This window comes from Branchiostoma lanceolatum, chromosome 11, assembly GCF_035083965.1.
Source record: "Branchiostoma lanceolatum isolate klBraLanc5 chromosome 11, klBraLanc5.hap2, whole genome shotgun sequence".
In the NCBI taxonomy this organism is placed as follows: Eukaryota; Metazoa; Chordata; class Leptocardii; order Amphioxiformes; family Branchiostomatidae; genus Branchiostoma; species Branchiostoma lanceolatum.
The window spans coordinates 1,851,862-1,873,919 of record NC_089732.1 but is presented as its reverse complement, the minus strand read 5'-3'; the positions used below and the strand labels follow the sequence as shown (position 1 = coordinate 1,873,919).

Below are 22,058 nucleotides of genomic sequence, written 5' to 3'. Positions count from 1 at the left end.
CCCCCTTAACTCCAACTCATGTTGTACAATTTCCTTGGAGACATGTTGGCCCTAGAGCTAAGAAGCTGGCCTGTGCAGGCCCTGGAAACAGTTTGGCATCCAAGCTATAGGCAAGCTGGCAGGCTGAGGAATCATTTCCAGAGTTTTTTTCTAAATTTCATTCTGCATCTCTGTATTGTAAAGGGAAACAACTAGACATACAAATTGGTACAATACCTATTTTATAAAAAAAAACAGACACTGGGTTGGAAAACAAAAGAAATTAATTACACCAAAGAGCAAACCAGCAGCAAATGCAGACAGAAACAAACCTCAGAAAACTACTTTAACGTAAGAATACTTAAACAGTCAATTCAAACTTGGAGAGTCACACAGTTGGATGGGACTCTATTTATAGTGGTACAATACCAGTACAGTACTGCAAAAACCTCTGTACAGGTACCTGATGTTACGTTTAGGTATGCAACACTAGTTGGAAGGAAGCAATTTCAATACTTAAAGTTCACATCACATGAGAGACTATCTTCTTCAGTTTATCATAGTAAAATATCTTAAGCCAGATATTTGACTTACAAAAAAAAATGTTACAGGAACCGAATCTGTACTGTACTTTCCCTCCATTTTAAAATGACCATCATAAATGAACATAAAATGCCTAACTGAATATAATAAACAATCAATATACGGTACCACAACTGTCTATCACTACTTAAATTTGAGCAACACCCTTAACCATACTTATATGTTTAGAGGACTTATTCTCCAAGCACAGGTTACAAAGGCTTCAAACTTCCGTTTTCTTTCAATTTCTTAATTACAGACTATACAGTATCAGTCCTTTATAATAGTTAGCTGCCAGTTTAGTTTACTCCATTATCAAATTTAGAAAATGTTACACATGTTACCACCTTTTGAATTATTGCAAGTGGAACTTCTTTTAGTGCAAAACTATATGACATTGTTCAGTATACAGACAAAAATAACTCATCCCTACTGAAAACCGAAACAGTTTAAAAATTACCATAAGGCTTATAAATCTCATCAGGCCTTGCTTTGTTTCTCAAAAAATATCTAAAACAACAAAAAATTTGAAAAGTAAAGTAAAGAATTCACTGCAAAATGTTTCATCTTGTCACAAAAAATACAAGAAGTAAAAAAAGGTTTAGCAGTCATCATCAAATGAGGTAAGCTTGCCCTATTAGATAATGAAGCCTTCATTTCACTTCATTTGCAGTCTTTCAATCTATGAGCTTCTAACTAGGAGAAGCCATCATCAGAGATAATTAACTCATCTCTTATCTTTCAGCTCAATGACTTTCCCTCATATGTTGGTTTGTCCAATGAGCTCAAGCACACAATGACATTCATTTTTTTACCGATATCTAGTACTTCAACCTGATGGAAAAGTTGCAAAACCACCATCATAACATAAAATTGATTTAAATTACCATGGAAACAAAGGTACAACAAACAAACAAACAAGTTACCATGGTTCTGTTTACAAAATTACAAAAAGATATCATTCCCTGAGTTGAGAAGTCTTCACCAGTTGGTCCTTAGCTTTTTACATTTGAGCCCTTGATTTTTTCTGGTTAAACAGAGGTGTCCTCAGAAGAAGTCATCATAAGAAGTCGTCATCCAAGTCAAGGTCAGAGCTGATATCCCCAGGGTCAAGGTCATCCAGGTTCAGGGTCACATCCAGGGAGGGGGAGAGGGAGGGGCTGAGGCTGTTCAGATCTGGGGGGATGAAAACAGTAGAGACCACTGCATCAGACTAGTATTACACAAACTTGCAGTTACTTACACAAGTAGCAATCATATCAAGGATAGACTCTAGACCAAATCTTTTAATGTCAAGCAAGCCATTTCATAATCTTTATTCCTGGATCATCTAACTTGCCGTTGCTTATTTCTAAGGTGAAGGCCTACCCCAACCCCCAAAAATCAATTTCTTACAAACTAACAAATAGTGGGAACAATGCTAATGCTCCGGCCACATTTACAATCCGGGGCCCGTGTGGGCTGTTTGTGAAAACTAATAACAAAGGATGCATATCAAGAAAATACACAATATATGGTTAGGAGTGCTTTTTTTATGTCTTGTGTCTTTTGTTGTCTTTTATATCATATTTTTCATTCCCACCAACTGCCCGGCCGGGGTCTGGATTGGAAATGGGGCCGAAGCATAAGCAAGGGTAACACATGTGGCCTAGCACAAAAGATATAGGAAATGGTAGGAAACAAGAAAAGTAAAACTTCCTGACCATTGTCCCTGTGCCTAGTCGCAGGCGTGGGCCTGAGGTAGTCCATGTTGTAGGAGAAGTCTGACGACCTGTGGCTGGCCACGCTGGGGGAACTCAGGTCAACGTCCGTGTCGATATCCGATGTGTCGAACACACCGGTCATACGCGACCCCTTCCCGATGTAAGGTCGCCTCTTGGACTTGCTGTTGTCTCTTGCATACTCTGTTTTAGAAGTTAAACATCTTTAATCTGTTGTCATACATACTGTGATACAACAGAATTACTGTAAATGCAGAAATGTTCATGGTGGTTTTATGTTCTCTTTTTTGCATCAACCGTTTCACTGCGAACTTAAAACCACCGCAATCATTTTCGTCCAATACTGTAGCAGTACTCAGGTGACTATATTGCTGCCACAAACTTAAAACCACCGCAAACACTCCATTTTCCCCTAAGTGCGAAATAAAAACCATGCAAACTTAAATGCATTTACATTAACAGAATACAATATTAGACAGCCAAAATTTGTTGCCATTAAGTGTCTGTACATAGTGTCTGTCTCCTCTGTCACGACCAGTGGAAGAGTAGCTCATCTGTTCATTGAGTTCATTTGAGCTAAACTGGTTCGAGATTCCTTTCCTTTCCTATAGATGCTGACTACAGACAAAATACAAGTCCAAAAGTTAAGTGTTGGGTTGAAGCCATGATTCCCTCTACTCCCTAATAGTGGAACTGGAAATGCCAAAAGAAACAATTTCCTTCTTTCTCTAGCACTGGTTAACACATCAATACATTTTCAATCTTCACACAAAAAATAAGTGTCAACTTGCATTCACAGTTATAAGTTGCACAACAATATTCCCACCTGTCCGTCTGTTCCTCCGTTGGTTAGTTTCCCCCTGTGTCCTGTCTATTTGTCTCTGAATGCTTCCTACTGAGTTTCTATAGAAAGTAACAAGTACAAATTTAATAAGTTTCATTCTAGCACATACATGTATAGCTCAAATGGATAACATATCAGGACATACAGATATGAGTCTATGGAGGCCATCCATATGCATGCAGGTAATGGTTTAAATCGGTTTCCAATAGCAACCATACAATTTGACCAATAGCAACCATACAATTTGACCAATAGCAACCATACAATTCACACCACACTGTTTGCAGGTAGCAAATCACTGCAACGTGAAAAGTGGTTCTCTCATTGCAATCATAACAAAATAGACTACATTAAATATGTGCAAGTATGACGTGCCAACGTTTCTTACTTGAGCTCCTTCATCTGCTTCAGTGTCTCTGATTGGTCAGCTGACACTTTAGTTGTGTCATGGGACTGGGACCGATGGCTGTCCTGTAATGACTTCACCGTCTGGTGTGCAAAGAAAAAAACATGATTATGGTAAAAAATTATCAGAAACACAGAGAAGTCTATTTCAATCTCAAGCAGGGGAATATTCTACTTTTATTCTAATAGTTCTTGTATGACATTTATTTTCTTACCAATAAAATGTTACAAAAAGAGTACAACAATCTTGCTCCCAATCCTGCAGTGCAGGGGACACACTGAACTCACTATCTATTTTATCATCTTTGACTCTACAAATATATCCCTCCTTAATCAATTTGTTGTACAGTTATATACATAAATTAAATGACAGGAGACTGAAGTCTATAAACATATTGCACTCCTTTAACCCAAAATTTTGTAGCATAAAGACTATCAAAGGCAGAAAACAACTGTCAGACACACAAACATTATAAAAGACTTTTTCCCCCACCTTGTCCATGTGGTCCTGTCTCCTGCTGATGTCTCTGGACTGGGAGATGGTGGTGGCCAGGTCCACTTCCTGCTTCACTGAAGGGGGGACATCATACACACACAAATGATCAAATACAAAAAGTAGATTAATTGCCATGCCAAATATATATATACATATATACAACATCTAAATTTTAATTGTCACATAGGCGTCAGATATGGAAAGTCATTTCAATGTAGTAAGTGCTACACAAAAGTAACAATTTTTATGGATCAGAAAGGCGGGTTTATATTCTATAATTTTTTGTAATACAGTATCAAATTCTCACCGATCCTGGTCTTCATGCCCTCTATCTCCCTCCTGAGAGCCTCGCACTCTTCTTGAAGAAACCTCTTACTGTAAAAGATCAAGATCTTACGACAAGATACATAACAAAAAGTCAAAGTTAAAAACAAAATGTTGTCCAAAACTGCTAAGCTCCCAGCACTCTGAACTGTACTCATGAATAAGATGTGATCCCAGACCACAGAAGAATACAAACATCCCTGTTCCGAAGCAAAATCCAGACTTTTTTGCCTCAGTCACAAGTTACACATTCCTGCACATGTACTAGAGCGGCTCCAGAGGTTTTAGTAGGAATTGTGGTAGAATGTATCCGATCTCAGAACAGACTGTACAATGCGGTACTAGCTAGTATGCTTTTGTGTGCACTTGATTGTAACTTACATTTACATGTAGGATAGTATTCAAAGATACAGATGAGCATTTCACTTGAAAGTTCATCTGTGTTGGTGGAAGTCATTACATATCAAAGTTAAACAGAAATTTCCAACACAAGAAATTGGACTTACCCGAATTTTCAACTGATCAACTCCAGTCTTTATCAAGCTGAGCTTTCGTGTAGTTTTATGACCTTTTATACATGTACATGTACCAATAGGGGTGGATACCGATTCAACTGGACCGGTTTGGACCAGAAAAAGGTTCAGGTCCGAACCTGAACCTGGATTCCAACCTGATCGAGCCGAACTGGTATCCATCCCTATGTATATCAATATCTTCACATTAACTAGCTGTCCCACCTCTCGTGTAGCTCCCTGGTGAGCACACTGACGTCGTTGCTGCCGTACCGCTCCCCGTCCCACGCCCTGCGCACGTTCTGCAGCTCCTGCTGGAGACCCTGTGGAGGGAACGGCGGTGGAGGTTATCCTCCCTAGAGTTCAAGATCAGCTCTGTCTTCAGCTTTTAATTTTTTCCGTCCCACTCATTGTTTGAGAGCCTACGTTTATATGTTTACATTTTTTATGTTAAACCTGTCTTTTTAAGCTTACAAAAAATACTTTTTCATCAGTATCATGTCATGAAGTTCAGACTTTTGGGCAAATCTTTCTTCCCAAGCAAAGTTCCATCCCGGGACACAGGGGCGGGTCATGGACTCATTCTCCCACCTGCACCTCGACCGCCACCTCCCGCCGCCATCGCTCCATCTTCATCTCCGTCTGCAGGTCCACGCCCCGCTCCGACAGCCGGTCGTTCACAGCACGCAGGTTGTCTGGGGACACCAACACGTGGTGGTTAACGTTCTGCCTGCTAAGGTATAGCCTGAGTGTCATCCCAGTACGTAATACTCTAGCCTCCTTCGCAGACTTCCTATGACAGCGGCGTATATATTGGGGGGGGGGGGGTCTCTAAAGGGAGTTGTGTAGCCAAGGGAGTTGTGTAGCCGAGGGACGGCCGCTGTTCATATCCAGTCTGCTTCAAGTCGGGACCAGCAAAGGGGAATTAAAAAACAATTAGGGGCTATCGACATGGACTTGTGAACTGCGGCGTCCCGTGGACCCCAATAAACCGCACACACCTCTCGGCACTGAGTTGTCACGCCCACGTATTCACTGACCCGGCCATTTCCTAACGGTCACCGGGATCACAATCGGTTACAAAAAATCAAACAAAACATTTCAACTTACCACAGAAATCCAAGATTGTTTTGTCAGCCTGGCTATTGATCAAGGAAAGTCAATTTGTTACCAGATACACGTGACCGTCTCTTGCCGAGGAGACGACGATGGTAGTTGTATTTGTCCACTACAAGATCTTGTTGCAGACCATGAGAGCCGCCGTCAAAGGGGAGCTTGTTTTATGCAGTTTCTTGGGACTAGCCATCTAGCTGACCATGGCAAATTGATTTGTTTTCAATTTGGCTAATTTCGCAAAGGAGCTGAAAGTGATCGTCTAAAGCGGCGACCTTGCATGGCCCCCCTCCCCAGTTCTGCTGGTTCCGTCGTACTAGATTTGACAATCCGACAAACTGTCCGGCTGCCTTCAACAGAATAAATGTCCACATTGATTGAAGAGATAGTTTTATACTAGCCTCCGTTTTGTTTCAGCCATAAACTACCGTAACAAACCAGGCGTGTGTCAGGCCTATTCAGTCAATTGTTCCTCGCGTACGTGTGAATTACCCTTGCACGAACATGTGAATTACCCTTGCGCGAACATGTTAATAGCTTCTCTGAATGGCTGTCTTAATCACCTTTCCTTTGCTGGGCCCGACTTGAAGCAGACTGGATATGAACAGCGGCCGTCCCTTGGCTACACAACTCCCTCGGCTACACAACTCCCTTTAGAGAACCCCCCCCCCCCCCCCCCCCCCCCCATATATACGCCGTTGTCATAGGAAGTCTGCGAAGGAGGCTAGTAATACTCTCACTGGTTGCTGAAGTGAGAGTATGGGGACCCTGGAACTAACTGGGATGACACTCGGGCAGCTATGGCAGGCGATACCAAATTTGTATTGGTTATAGGGTTAGGCAGCAGGGAGAAGGTTCATGATGACCATCCTAATCATACTCCAACACAAAACACAGGTCACCACATCTTTGGCTCAACTGTGCTTTTTGTGACAACAAATGCCTTGAAGTACATGAAGGTCATTTGGGATTGGGAACATCAGCAAGTGGCAGTGAAATTGGTTGTCTTGCAAAACTGTCTGTCTTATTAACAAAAAGTAACAACAACAAACAAGATACATCTTTACAAGTGAGAATATATCCTCCTTGGCAGAGGTAATATGCCAATATAAAAAGCTATCAAACTTACTTTCCAACTCCTTGACTTTGGACTTCTGCTGGTCCCTGTCCCTCTCCAAGTTCTCCACTGTCCGTCTCAGGGTGTCGATAGCCTGAAAATAAACAGCATAAACACTGATAAATCCGTCTTTCATTTCACAGAAAAGTAAGAAATTTTTTGAACTGGTTAAAAGGATTCATCACTGCATGGTGAGGCAAGTTCACAAATACATGTACATTGTAAGGGGAGAGATGAATTCATTTTTCTAACTTTTCAATGCCAAATATGGGTTGGCATCACAAAGTAAGCAACGGTCTATTTTGTCTCATAAAATAGCATTTTGCATGCACAGACCAGATATACCATTTCTAACTTGTGTTTTTTTTCAGGCCAGGCAAACTTTTACTGCATTGTTTATTCAAAAGCTGTCATCTTCCACCAACCAACGTTTGATATATATGATTATTAATTTAACCTGAAAGAGAGTTGCATTCGATGATCCAAAAATTAAACTTAACTTACATGTACATATATGGGGTGTCCCTGTGGTGTAGTGGTCTGCGCCTTTGCTACTCTGCCACATCTGGTTCAAATAACTTGGACCAGAAGGCCCGGGTTCAAGCCCCAGGTAGGACACCTCTGGACAAGAGGCGCATTGAGTCATACCAAAGACTTTATAAAAATGGTACATACTTATGAAACAGTATGGAAGTTAAACACACTCCACTGCCAGTGGACTAGCCCCCTGCTGCAGTGATTGCACCACAGTGTGGCCCCAGGGCTATGAAACGGAGATGGGCACTGCCCTATACATCAATTATGGTGTGGGAGGATTTTAACTAACTTTTAACTAACATGTACATATACATAGTTGTCTAAAAGAAATCTTCAAGTTTAAAGAATCAAACCTTTGACTGAATTTCCATTTTCTCAGACAGCAGGGTCCACATAGCCGGAGCGTGACCAGAGTCTACATTCTCCTTATTGGACACATGTAAAGGCTCTGTGGACAGGTTGGAAGAATCTGAGAACCGAACAGTCCTGGGCTTGGGTGTGGAGGTGATGGGCTCACGACTGGGTCGGAAAGAGTCTGTAGGGGGGAAAATGAGAGAAAAAAATATGAAAACATGTTGAAATACAAGTAAACATGAAGGTATTTTGATAATCTGTTCATTTCAAACAATCTTGTCAAAGGTTACCAAAAAATAAACAAATCAAAATCTCAATAGAGAAGTGTAACAGGGACTATCATGTAACAGTGATAGCACCACACCAACTGCTCAGCCTATGGGGTCGCGACCTTTTAGCCTACTAGTAGTTGTTAGTGCGTGTGAGATTGTGATCTGGTGCCCGGGAATGGCGCAGGTTCGAGTCCCGGTAGCTCTACTAGCCTCTAGTCCGTCCCATTCAATGCTACAGATGTACCTAGTCATATACTAGTAGTTAAATGTGAGTACAAGCAAAAGAAGCAATCCAACAGTCGCCGCAGCTACTAGTAATCTGGGCTACCCTGCCAACAAACTAACTAGGCTATGCAGCAGGACCCACCTCCATGTCCAGGGTAGTCCAGGGAAGAACTGGTCGGAGTTCTGGCAGCATTCAGACGCTCCTGCAGATAAAAAAATGTCAGTCAACAGTACAATTAAAGGGCAAAGATGATTGTTAAACTATGTTTGCAACTGATGAGGGGGTAATTTCTAAGATATATCAATCTTGCAGTAACATGTCCCTATCTGTGATTATAATTTATCCTAAAGTTTAAACAACAAACATAAATGTCACTGTCTATACACACCCCGTCAGATACAAACAGAGGTTACAAGAAAACTAAAGATACTCCCTGTCTTGTTTGTAAGGTACAACAGGAGGGATTGGCTATCGAAAGAAAACGTTGATTTATAAACATCAGTCCAACACTAAGTTACGTTTAAGTTTTCTACGTAATCAGTTGTTGTTGTTGTTGTTGCCCTTGTTTAACGCAAGGATATCGCTAGACGTGGCCTCTTGGTGCTGGGTTATGCTTGATTCAGTTACGAATACGAGTCAATTGTCTCTCTAGGTATTTAACTCTTGGTGACCTGGATCAGGAAGTGAAACAAAATCATCAGCAACAGAAAAATCCTCACCTGAACTTTGGCCAGATTCGCCTCGGTTTCACGCACAATGGAGGAAAACTTGTTCTCCCAGTCCACTTGTGAGGGTCTGTACATACTCGACATTCTTCTAGCCTACTCTCGAGGTCTGCGTCGCTTTCTATACGTTGTAATTGTCAAAATAACGAGAACAACAAAACTTCCGCAACCGAATGTTCCGCCATTTTGAAGTCGTTTGTGCCAAGTCTCGTAAAATCTCGTAGAAGCAGGAAAGTTGAGCGAGATCTCGACGGGCGCCACCTAGCGGCTCTTCAACAACTGTACCAGTTCGAACGTGACCTTGCCACACCCAAGATCTTCATTGCACCCTCGTCTGTTGAAGCTGAGCGTCTCAGCAGAGTATCTTAGGGATACTTCCTGGTTTGAGTATTACTGTGTTGATTGCCTAGTTGATCCTTCCGAAAATAATTTCATCAGGTTGGTAGGACATAGGATATTTGGAGTTTCTTTTTTCACAACCAGGTAATCTCACCTGCTGACGTTTCGGTGTCTGTCAGACACCTTCTTCAGAGCTTCTGACTGGAGTACTGGGGTTCTCGCCGTAAAAGCGCCACCTACATCGGCTACTTATAGCGGCGAGAAGCAGTACTCCAGGAGACGTGTGGAGTATTAGACTAGTTACTAGACAATGAATGATTCCTACTGAAAATACAATTTCGCTTAATATTGATCTGCACCGAGGGGAGTCTCGAATTCTAGAGAAATATAGCGCACGTATTTTATGATATAGAGGCATCTATCAGCATGTGCACGGATGCAGATGGGAAAAGCATTTGACTTGTATATGTATTTCTGTGTGTTAATGATTGCGTTTGCTTTATATGAGCAAATCAGTTCAGCTTTTGGCTGCGAAAGTTCACTTTCTTTCACCGAAATAAACCATTCATATGATCGTACTAATGTTACTGCGTATCATGATTACAGTATATCAAACCGCAAGTGCTCTTACGTTTATTTTGCCTGGGAGGATCATACAGTAGTAAGTAAAGTTTATTGCACAACAAATGTAACAGGTACAATGTATGGCAAGTTCGTAGGTGGTACAAAATGTCAATACATATGATAATGATATTTCTGATCGTGTCTTTCGGAAGAGTGTGGCATGTAAAGTACATCAATCTAGACATGCCCCAGTGCATAACGTGCCTGGCCTGGGTACTTGTACATTGTGATCATACCTATCGTAACTGGTTGGGTTCACACACGCGTTTTCTAGTCGACTTGGAGACGAGTTAGCAACTTGGAGTCGACTCCGAAAACACAAGTGTAAACCCAGCTACTGTTTCAGTACGTGGGTGGTTGGAGCATAATGTGGCGTGAACTAATCTTTTTTGCTGCCAGAGAATTCACGGTGCTGTTACTAATCACTTCTGTCCGTGGGAATATTATATAAAAGTGATATTACTTATTAACTGTTTCTATAGCGTTTGTGACTGATTAAAGAAGACCAATCTGTACGTGCACGAATGTTTATTCAGTTTTACGTACAGTACTGCAGTCTTGTATTGAACTCGTAAACTCAGTCGGAGCCTCAAGGAATTTCACATACTGGTTACATGGCAATTGGTATGTCCGAAAGCGTTTAGACCAATGGATATTTTTGCTATTCTACATAACCATAGAACCAAACGCCATTTTCATAATCCGACATCTTAATTCTATCGCCAAGAGAAAGTATGACTTGAAAAGCTCATATGTACATGTATTTGATTACGATGCAATGTAATACAACACATTGCAATACAACAGTTTGTTTTTGCAATACCTTTCCGCAAAGCACAGCAACTCAGCCATTACAATGTGCTCAACTCCACGTGCTGAAACAGTCATTCTACAATGAGCAAAACTTTCTAAAGTCAAACATTAGGAGACCCAGCAATTTTCGAAACTTTTACGGGTAGTGCTATGGATATATATTTCATGATAAGTGTTGAATCTAACATATTTCTACATAATGGAACGGATGTTTATGGCGTCATAACACATATGGAATGGAGGCTTCTGATTGGTCGACGCCATCTGGCTATGTGATAATCTAACATGTTTACCGGTAGGTACAAGTTGCCCTGTGTTATGTCGATGGGCGTCCACACAAGTTAACGTACCAATGCCACCCAAGAGAATGACTACAAGCAAAATACTATATTACATACTAAGATCGTCCATAAACCGTTCAACACAATCTGAATTATTCTCTGCGCCAACAAAGTCCTCAACTGAAATCCACAAAGCACCGTGCAGTTCATATATCCCAACTATTAAAACGTGCAGCTTATATATCCTATCAAGCAAAACATTGATACCTTTGATTTTAAGTCTTTCAGTTTAGTTGTTCGTGCAGAAATCTTCAGTTGTATATGAATATAGTTAAGTGGTTCTGCACCTAAAGTTACACTAGTATGTTTGCTGGTCATTTCAATCACAGACGTGTGTGGATATGTATTTATACATTACAGTATCATATATGCATTACAATTCAGGCTTTGTAAAATAAAATCAAAGTTGATCACTACATATACATACACATACTAAACCATAAAACATCACGTTGTATCATCTTTGACACCGGCATTCGAACATTGGATGAGATCAACTTCGTTTGATTGATTCAATGTGAAGCATGTTTCAAGCTAGCCTCCACCAGGCCTTCCTACGGGGGTACCGATCGTAGAATTCTGCCAAAAAAGCAGTACTAGTACTAGTAATTGGCCAGGAGGGTCAGTCCAATGTAAGGTTACATTCACCCCTCCGGCCGGTCAGCCCCTTTGGTAGCCAACACCCCAGGCAAATTATTCTCCCTATTAGCCAGCGTAGTCAGGCTGATAGAGACTAGCTTTAAACCATCATTCGCAGTTTTGGGAATATAAGGTCGGTGTGTTTTGCTTTACCTGCCCGGATGAATATACATATGAACGAGCGCACGGCTCAATGTCATCCTTTCCGTACGTATCGGAACCCTCTCCACTGTGACCGGTATGTTTACATTGATAAATGTTGTGTGTAGTCTCGTGCATGATAGACTGCTTATCATCTGATTTTGGCAAAGGACTATCAACTCTGTCTTCATTGGAAACTTTAGAGTAGGTAGGTTCACAGGCCTGTGTATCTGGACCACTTAATGTGCTGATACACTCATTGCACTTACGCCTGGTTTTACCTGCAGTTTCAGCATCCCCAAGATGATATTGAGGCACGTCAACAACTTTCCCATTGCCGCCGGAATGATCACAAGCGTCTGGACCAGTTAAAGTACTGATATCTTCTTCTACCTTAGGCCTGGATTCACCTGCCGTTTCAACTTCTCCAATATGATATTGAGGCACGTCAAAAACATAAGGCGACCTTGCGTACGGTTCGATCGTGTTCGGTTTAACCTCATTCATACAGGACCCTACATTCAAATTTGGCACCTGATTACCAACCGTGTTGTCATCGGGAACTTCCCAATTGCGGCCTGTATTATCACAAGCGTCTGGACCAGTTAAAGTACTGATAACTTCTTCTACCTTAGCCCTGGATTCACCTGCCGTTTCAACTTCTCCAATGTGATATTGAGGCACGTCAAAAACATAAGGCGACCTTGCGTACGGTTCAATTGTGTTCGATTTAACTTCATTCATGCAGGACTCCGTATCTGACTTTGCCGCCTGATTATTCACCGTGTCGTCATCAGGAGCTTTGTGGCAGGTATGATCACAGGCCTGTGCATCTAGACCAGTGAGATTACTGATTCCTTCTCCCTTCTTAGGAATGGTTTTACCTCCCTCTTCAACTTCTCCAATATGATATTGAGGTACGTCAAAGACATACGGTGACCTTGCATACGGTTCAATTTCATCAGGTGTAGTAATGTCGGAGTCTGTTCCCGGACCATTGCTACACCCTTCCCGACCATCAGCCGTTGTGTTCTGACTGTTTGTAACATGAGCGTGATTATGCAAAACGTTGTTTGCAACTTGGCCAGTCGCCATGAGGTTTACGTGACCAAATTTAGTGTTATCAGCTTTCCTCTTACCCAATGCACAATACACAACTAACAACACACCACAGACAACAACGCTCACTCCAACTACTGACCCAGTCACCACCCAGCCTGATGCCATGGTAACGGTTTGAGGAGATGACGTCACCTGATTTCCTGACGTTTCTGTCATGGGTACAGAGTGAGCATCGTACCCTTTTGTCAAGTCTGTCACCTGATTGGAGGTTCTAGTTGCTGACAAGACACTTTTAGAAACGTTAAGTAACATTTCATATTGGTTAGTCTGCTGTACTTTCGGTTCATCGCACAAGCTCGAGCTCTTAAGCGGCAACAAGGACGAAGTGGTGACGTCAGGGGGACGAATGTCCTGACGTTCTGTGGGACAGACACTGTTAGGATCACAGGGATCGCCTTGGTTGAATTTACTATTTTTGCCTGTCGGATCCCAGACTGCATAACACCCTGAGATATACTCATTCAACATATGGAGCTCTACGTTCTCTACCTTATGAGGTGTTTTACAGCGGAACAAAGACTGATCTTTGTATATGGCCAGTGAAATACCGTGTCCCCTGATGAAATCTAAGCAGCTTGTTGATGTTTCATTTCGGCACGTTCCCGTAAATATCGCGATATCAATGATCCAAGTTATGTTGCAGTCACAGTGGAAAGGGTTACCCGCTATGATAGGTATGTATTGTAAAATACGCCCATCTGGCACGTATGCGTTTATCCCAACATTGCAGAGAGACAGTGTCTTTAGGTTATTGTAGGAAACGTCAACCCTTCTCAAGTTGGGTAGGAAAGTCTTCACAGGATAGAGGTTGACACAGAAGAGCTGATTATGTGACAAATCCAACTGAACTAAACTGCGCATAGTCTTTAGACAGTACCATGGGAAATGACTGATGCTATTGTTCCTTAAGACCAGGTTCCTCAAATAGGGTAGGTCCATGCAAGGAAACGTGGTTAGGACGTTGTTGGGAAGCTCAAGCCAAAAGAGGTTTGCGGGCAGTTCTTTCGGAACATTCGTTAAGCCTTTGTTGTCACAATATATTCGGGGTAAAAGGGAATAATGTGGCCGAAGAAAAGTATTGCTGTGCCAATTCTGAACATTACATCCTTGAGAGAGCAGTTGTGAAAGTGCTGATGCTTCACAGTTGTGCAATACGTTTATCAGGGTAAGGATCACAACATGAACAACAATCATGACAGATGCCATGCAGTCTTTGGTGATATACTATTTTGAAGACTTAAAAGATTTTTTAGGGAATGGAACACTTTTCACGGTGGTATAATTCGGCCTCAAAAGTCCCATACTTTTTTTCGAATTCGAGTTATGTTCTATCACGTTCGATCAGACATGATTGATGTAGAATCGAACAGAACACGTATTCGATTCGGGGTTACCCGAGGTCATATGCAAGAATCCACTGAAAACCTGCGCTATCATGGCCCTTTCTCCCTGGGTGCCTCCAATCAGAACAAAAACCGTCTTTTTCACAAATAAAAAACATTTTCTGGACAATACATCTTTGCTGACATTTTGCTGTGCTTAGTCAACATGTAAAGAAGTTACTGACGCCATTGTTTGTGAAGTGAAACATTTCAAGGATTGTTTACGCCGATATTAGTTACCCCCTCCCGCTGTCCGTGCGGTATGACATGCATGCAACCACCATATTTAGATCGACACCAAAAAAACGTTCAATTTACCTCATTGACGGCTTAAAATGAAGCCAACGGTTTTCCCAAGGTTTTCGTCTTAGGGATTTTTCGAAAATGCAGGCACTGTTGAAATATGGTTCTTGAAAGGTAAAAACATGCAATTTGTTGGCCTTTTCCCGATCCTAAGAATATTTCTAGTTCGAAATATAAAAAGTCGTAAGACAAAAAGTTGTCTTCTACGGTTGAGTTATCTAAACTGCAAAAAATAAAGGATTTTTAGTAAATTTTGGGGCCAATTAAAATCAGTTGTATGGTTTTGATTTTCCCGCTCTAAATGTGGGATTCATCAGGCTCCAGGCTAAAGGCACCCGGGATTTTCTACAGGAATCGAAACGCTGTCATTTGGGGCATACGAAACAGAAATTTTATTTCATTTGAACGAGAAGGTCGTTTTGAAACTATCTATGGCAATTGGACAGATTCACAGGCTCCCCGGCATCGGCTCGCGGGAGCCCGCGGGAGCCTCAAGTAACCCGATACCCCCTTAGTGATTGGGACTTTACCTTAGCGACTGACCGGCGTGTTTAACAAATACAGTTTTGTATTATTGTACTAGTTCTACATTAAGTGTAATTCCTGTTCACTATAACTATAATATTTTGCCATCTGTAGAGTACACAATTGAATTGTATGTTTAGTTCAGTCCAGACAAATACAAGTTAGCCAGTCTGACAATTTATAGGCACGGCATGCTCTTGTCTGGAGGGTTATCTCTGGCCTGTGATAACGGTTCTTAAGTTTCCGTACCGCACCTTTGATGTGAAGACCGAACCTTTCTTCAGTAGAACACTTGCTGGGGTCCACTAGAAATGGATCAACTTAGATTTAGATTCCAGAAATGCAACAGCAATGTTTCTTCTCTTTAAGAGACGAGAGTACATACTACTACATGGCATTTTGCACTGGCTCGTCATGAAGCAGATGGTAAGAGTGGTAAGTAGGCCATCAAAAGACTGTGTGTTGAGTGTTGTACATTCAATAAGAGGTTTTATGCAGAGGTAATTTGTCTCAAACCACACCTCATTCCCAGCTCATTCAGGTTTCCTTACATACGCAATATTGTCCTCCGTTGGACCTTGGAAGCTTTCAAAGAACTATCATACATATCCTATATGTATACATATCCTATATATAAAGAACATGAGCTTTTTTTATAAATCATTCACATACCTGTGCCAACGTAAGCTACACAGTCAGACCTGTGAGTAACAATCGTCTGCCTCCGTAACGTCACACGCCCTGAAATGGCGCAGTCGATAAAAACAAGATGTTTCAAGCTTAATTGTCTGCCTTTCCCTTTGAGATTGCGCGGTGGACGTTTAATCACCGGTACGAGTTTAATCACCGGTACGAGTTTAATCACCGGTACGATAATCTCTTCTGACGTGACGTTGTCTGCTGTCAGATATGAATGATTAAACAGGAAACTGTCAGATATAAATAAGTCAACAAGTGATCTCTTCATCTTCTTCAAATGCAGCTTTGCAGACTTGAGTTTGCTGTGGTTGTTTTGCAAAATTGCATCTAAAACAGACATCTTTGTAACTTGCTGCCTATGAAGGAAACATATATGAACAGTGCTATTCACTTAAAGAAATCAATTTCAATGTATTGACAAATACATCAAATGTACTATCTTGCTCTCTTTAACTTTGATTTTCTTTTAGCTTGAGATATGTACTTTTATGTCATCAAAATTCTATACTTTCTTAAAAGGAAATCACGTTAAGATGGAGTTGAGACGCTGCCTACCGTAAGAACTGGTGATAATTCGTCTGGCAATGACGTCATAAGAGATGGTCACGTGATCCACCACCTCGTCAGTTGAACTTCATTGTCTCAAATGTAATTCTTTTTTTTCAGTGTGTGAGCGATTACTGTAGACCAATACACTCGTGCAGGAATGTTCACTCCAACTGGGAATATATCAATATTTGCCATATGGAATTTTGTTTTTTGCATTTTTTGTGGGGTCGTGTGGCGCAACGGCAGAGCGTTCTGCTCAGAACCAAGAGGTCCCGAGTTCGAATCCTGTCATGTCACCGATCTTGTGCCCTTTACACGACTTTCCTCACTCCACCCAGGTGTGAATAGATACCTGACTTCGGTTGTCGGTTCGGGAAAGTCGTATTGAGGTCACCTGGTGGCGCCGAATGGCAGCCGCCCAGACCCTTGCGACAGTTCCACAAAATGCAAGTGTGGATAAGATATTATACATGTTGTGTATTGTGTGAAACCTGTAATACCCTGCATCAATTCAGCGCTAGAAAGGCTGCCATTGCGGGTAATTTCTGACCAATAAAAATCATTATAAAAACCATTGTTGCCTTCGCCGTAGGCAGAAGGGTATATTTTTGGTCGGGATTTGTGGAGTGATGGTGTTGGCAATTTAGAGTACATACGAGGACACCATACGGACAGTGTGACTGGCTGAGATTGTGGGGTCAACCGATGTGGGCAGTGCTTTTCACGATTGTGATTTGTGATTTATTAAAATTGCAAACAATACAATACACGTGGGCCACAGGCAGCTTTTGCTGGTGTTGTGGCCCACACACAAAACAATACAAAGCACATAGACTACAAATAACAAACAGTCGGTAGATACAATTAATGTAAAAAGCAGAGTAATAAGATATAACCTAGCTATCGCTTCGTATTACTACTATTGGTATTATCACTGGTTCATGCGGCTTCTTGCCGCCAGTATGTTCTCAAGTCCGGGGCCATATCTCATGTGCGCCTGATGCCTCTGCTGTGCTAGAAGGTGTGTTCTTAAAAGTGCTCAGACTGGGCGCTTCCTTAACTACCTGAGGCAACTGGTTCCAGAGTCTTCAAGACATATGAACTGATAACTGTGACATAGGAAACCCGATTGATATATCGATTATGTAAGTAAGGACATAATATGCTTAATTGGTTAGAAAATGCTATGATCTCAAAGTTGTAAATGACGGCAATTTGATACCTGCATTCGGAAGTTAGTTGAAGGTGAACATCATCATACATTAAGTATGCAATCCATAACACACCTTTCAAACACATCTTTCAGACAAGTTAACACCATTCGGCGAAGGTATGGGTTCGCCGAAACCTAGTTTTGTCATATTTTGTCGGTGTTTAGAGATGTACAGTAATATTTTTACTTTGCCGGAGAATATGTAAGTAAAGTCCATGATCCCTTCTGTGCGTGGGAAGATTACACAATAGGGATCTTACTGTTTAGGTCTGTTGTCCGTGCAAGGGTGATTAATTGCAGTAGACCAATCTGTACGTGCACGGGCATTTATTCAGTTTTACGTACAGTCCAGTCTTGTAACTCTTAAACGCGCCTCAAGAAATTCACATTCGGGTTACTTGGATATTGGTATGACTTAACGACTCCGAAAACGCATGTGTAAACCCAGCCACTGTTTCAGTGCGTGGTTCATTAGAGATGCACACATGCGTGAATCTTTTTACTCTGTCAGAGAAATGTACTGTTACTACTCATTTCTGTGCGTGGGAAGATTATGTAAAAGTGATCACACTGAAACTGTCGGTTTCTATAGCGTCAGTGTAACTGATTACAATAGAGTGAGTAGACCAATATTTACGTGCACGAATGTTTATTCAGTTTTTAGTACAGTGCAGTCTTGCAACTCCTAAACTGAGTTGGAACCTCAAGGCATTTTGGGCCAATAAAGGTTATGTCTTTAACAATATTTTTGAGCCACTTCTAACCCCTTAAGACTGGACATGTTCTTCATTCTAGATCACTAACAGAAAACAAGTATCGATTACATTTGACCATGACTAAAGACGTTCCATCGTCTCATCATAAAACACTGTTGCTGAGTCAGCAACTACAATGTGCTCAACGTCGTGTGCCGAAGCCTTCGTTGTTAAAGAGAACTTGCTAAAATCAAATAAAGAAATGGGAGACTTGTCACTGGCAAACTTTAAGCAAAGGTTGGTGTTACAATTGTGTGTTTCATAATATGTGGTTCGATCTAATATAACCAATCTGGCAAGTAAAGTTAGCGTGTGTTACATCAAGACTCAGTTACAACGGTTAACCAATGACAATATAATCCCAGAGCATGACTACTTAGCACATATTACATATATTACATATCAAATACAAAACGTTCCAAATAAAAGCCACTCATTGAAAACACAATAGTTATTCTGTGTGTCAACTATTGGAATCCACAATGTGCCGTGCACTTTATATGTCCACACTTCCAAAACACCCAATACCAGTAACATTTAACACTCTTCACTTTAGTGGCTAGTGCACGAATCTTCAGCTGCTTCATAGATACCGTATTGTCCACTGGGCAACAGCATTAAATTTTACACAACTATTACACATTTACTGGTCACTTTCTTCTCGTAACATAGAATTGTGTGCTTATACCACATTAACAGTTTGTAAACTAAACGTTAATTACTACATACATGCACAGTCATACACATCCTTAAACAATCGCATTGTATCATCTTTTCTGGGTTACCACTCCAATATTGCATGAGATTGGTTTACAGACGTTTTTGGGAGGTGTATACAGTTCCGAGAAAAGAACAATATTTGACAACTGAGAGGATACAGGGGAATTTTAGTACTATCATACATATCCACCCATGAACCGATTCCTGATTACAATCTCTCAAAATTTTAGACTTTTGAGAATATTAAGTCGGTGTGTTTTGTTTCAACTCTCCCGTTGAATAGACAGAAGAACCAGCGCACGGCTCAATGTCATCCTTTCCGTACGTATCGGAACCCTCTCCACTGTGACCGGTATGTTTACATTGATAAACGTCCAAAACATGACGTGATTTTGCATAAGGTTCAATCGCGTTGGGTGTAGTATCGTGTAAGAAGGACTGCTCATGATCTGATTTTGGCAAAGGAGGATCAAGTCTGTCTTCATTGGAAACTTCAAAGTAGGTAGGTTCACAGGCCTGTGTATCTGTACCGGTTAAAGTACTGACACATTCATTGCACTTACGCCTGGTTTTACCTGCAGTTTCAACCTCCCCGAGATGATATTGAGGCACGTCAACAACTTTCCCATTACCGCCGGAATGATCACAAGCGTCTGGGCCAGTTAAAATACTGATAGCTTCTTCTACCTTAGGCCTGGATTCACCTGCCGTTTCAACTTCTCCAATATGATATTGAGGCACGTCAAAAACATAAGGCGACCTTGCGTACGGTTCAATCGTGTTCGGTTTAACCTCATTTATGCAGGACTCCGTATCTGACTTTGCCGCCTGATTATCAACCGTGTCGTCATCAGGAACTTTGTGGCAGGTATGATCACAGGCCTGTGCATCTAGACCAGTTAGATTACTGATTCCTTCTCCCTTCTTAGGAATGGTTTTACCTCCCTTTTCAACTTCTCCAATATGATATTGAGGCACGTCAAAAACATAAGGCGACCTTGCGTACGGTACAATCGTGGTCGGTTTAACCTCATTCATGCAGGACTCCGTATCTGACTTTGCCGCCTGATTATCAACCGTGTCGTCATCGAAAACTCCCCCATTGCGGCCGGTATGACCACAAGCCTGTGCGTCTGTTTGATCACAAGCCTGTGCATCTGATTCAGTTAAAGTACTGATCATGATAACGTTTTCTTCCTTAGGCCTGGTTTTACCTACAGTTTCAACGTCCCCTAGGTGATATTGAGGTACGTCAGAAACATAAGGCGACCGTGCATACGATTCAATTTTATCAGGCGTACTTTTGTCCATGCAGGAATTCGAGTTTGTTTCCGGGCCATTGCTACAGCCTCCCTGATCATCAGCCTGAGTGTTGCTCACGTGACTTAAAGAGACATTAGCCTGAACAGGTTGTTTCCTAGCCAATACAGAATACACAACTAACGCCAAACCACAGACGACAACGCTCACTCCAACTACTGGTCCCTTCACCACCCAGCCTGATGCCATGGCAACGGTTTGAGGAGATGACGTCTCCTGACTCTCTGACGTTTCTGTCATGGGTACAGAGTGAACTTCGTTCATTTCTTTGAAGTCTGTCACCTGATAGAAGGTTCTAGCTGCTGGCAAGGCATTAGTAACGTTTTGAGATATTTCATACGTTTTAGTCTGCTGCATTTTCGGTTCCTTAGTCCTTGCTACTGAACTACTGGTTTCCAATGGCAACAAGGACGAAGTAATTACGTCAGGCAAACGAAGGTCTTGACCTTCTATGAGGCAGGAACCGTTATGATCACACGGTTCGCCTGTGTAGATTGCACTACTTTCTCCTGTCGGATCCCAGACTGCATAGCATCCTGAGATGTATTCATTCAACCTGTGGAGCTCTACATTCTCTACTTTAAGAGGTGTTTTACAGCGGAACAAGGACTGATCTTTGTACATGGCGAGTGCAAGGCCATGTCCCCTGAGGAAATCTAAGCAGCTTGGGGATGTGTCATTTCGGCACATTTCCGCACCTATCGCTAAATCAATGATCCAAGTTATGTTGCAGTCACAGTGAAAAGGGTTACCCGCTATGATAGCTTCGTATGGTAAACTGAATCCATTTGGCACATGCGAGTTGAACCCAACATCGCAGAGAGACAATGATTTTAGGTTATTATAGGAAACATCCACCCTTTTTAACTTGGTCAAGAAAGACTTCACAGGAAAGAGTTTGACACAGAAGAGCTGATTATGTGACAAATCCAAACGAGCTAAGCTGTGCATGTTCTTAAGACAGTACCACGGGAAGTAACTGATGTTATTGTTTCTTAAGATCAGGTTCCTCAAATAGGGCAAGGCTATACAAGGAAACGTGGTCAGGGCGTTATTGGGAAGCTGAAGCTCAAAGAGGTTTGAGGGCAGATTTTTTGGAACACTCGTCAAGCCTTTGTTGTCACAATGTATTCCTGGTAAACAATGTAGTGGAAGTAAATAATGGAGGTGACAGTGTCAGTTCTGAACGTCACATCCTTTAGAGAGCAGTTGTGAACGTACCGATGCTTCACAGTTTTGCGGGACGTTTATACATGTAAGAGCTAGAGTCACAACATATACGAAGATGTATTGTTGGCATGCAGTCGTTTGTGCCATGCTTTGTTTTAGTGACAAATAAAGGCAAAAACAGTATTCTATTAGTAAA

At 41.6% G+C, this 22,058-nt stretch overlaps 1 protein-coding gene across 1 annotated transcript; it reads right to left on the bottom strand.

The window, feature by feature from the left end:
• Positions 1 to 245: 245 nt before the first annotated feature.
• Positions 246 to 9,424, bottom strand: LOC136445411 (uncharacterized). Its single transcript, XM_066443411.1, has 12 exons — positions 9,202 to 9,424; positions 8,624 to 8,684; positions 7,984 to 8,165; positions 7,106 to 7,187; positions 5,455 to 5,558; positions 5,089 to 5,186; positions 4,335 to 4,402; positions 4,025 to 4,101; positions 3,515 to 3,615; positions 3,109 to 3,185; positions 2,265 to 2,465; positions 246 to 1,737 (listed from the first exon to the last, which is right to left on the bottom strand). Exons 1-12 carry the CDS (start codon positions 9,292 to 9,294, stop codon positions 1,622 to 1,624), a joined length of 1,260 nt encoding a protein of 419 aa, XP_066299508.1. The 5' UTR covers positions 9,295 to 9,424; the 3' UTR covers positions 246 to 1,621.
• Between the last annotated feature and the right edge of the window lie 12,634 nt (positions 9,425 to 22,058).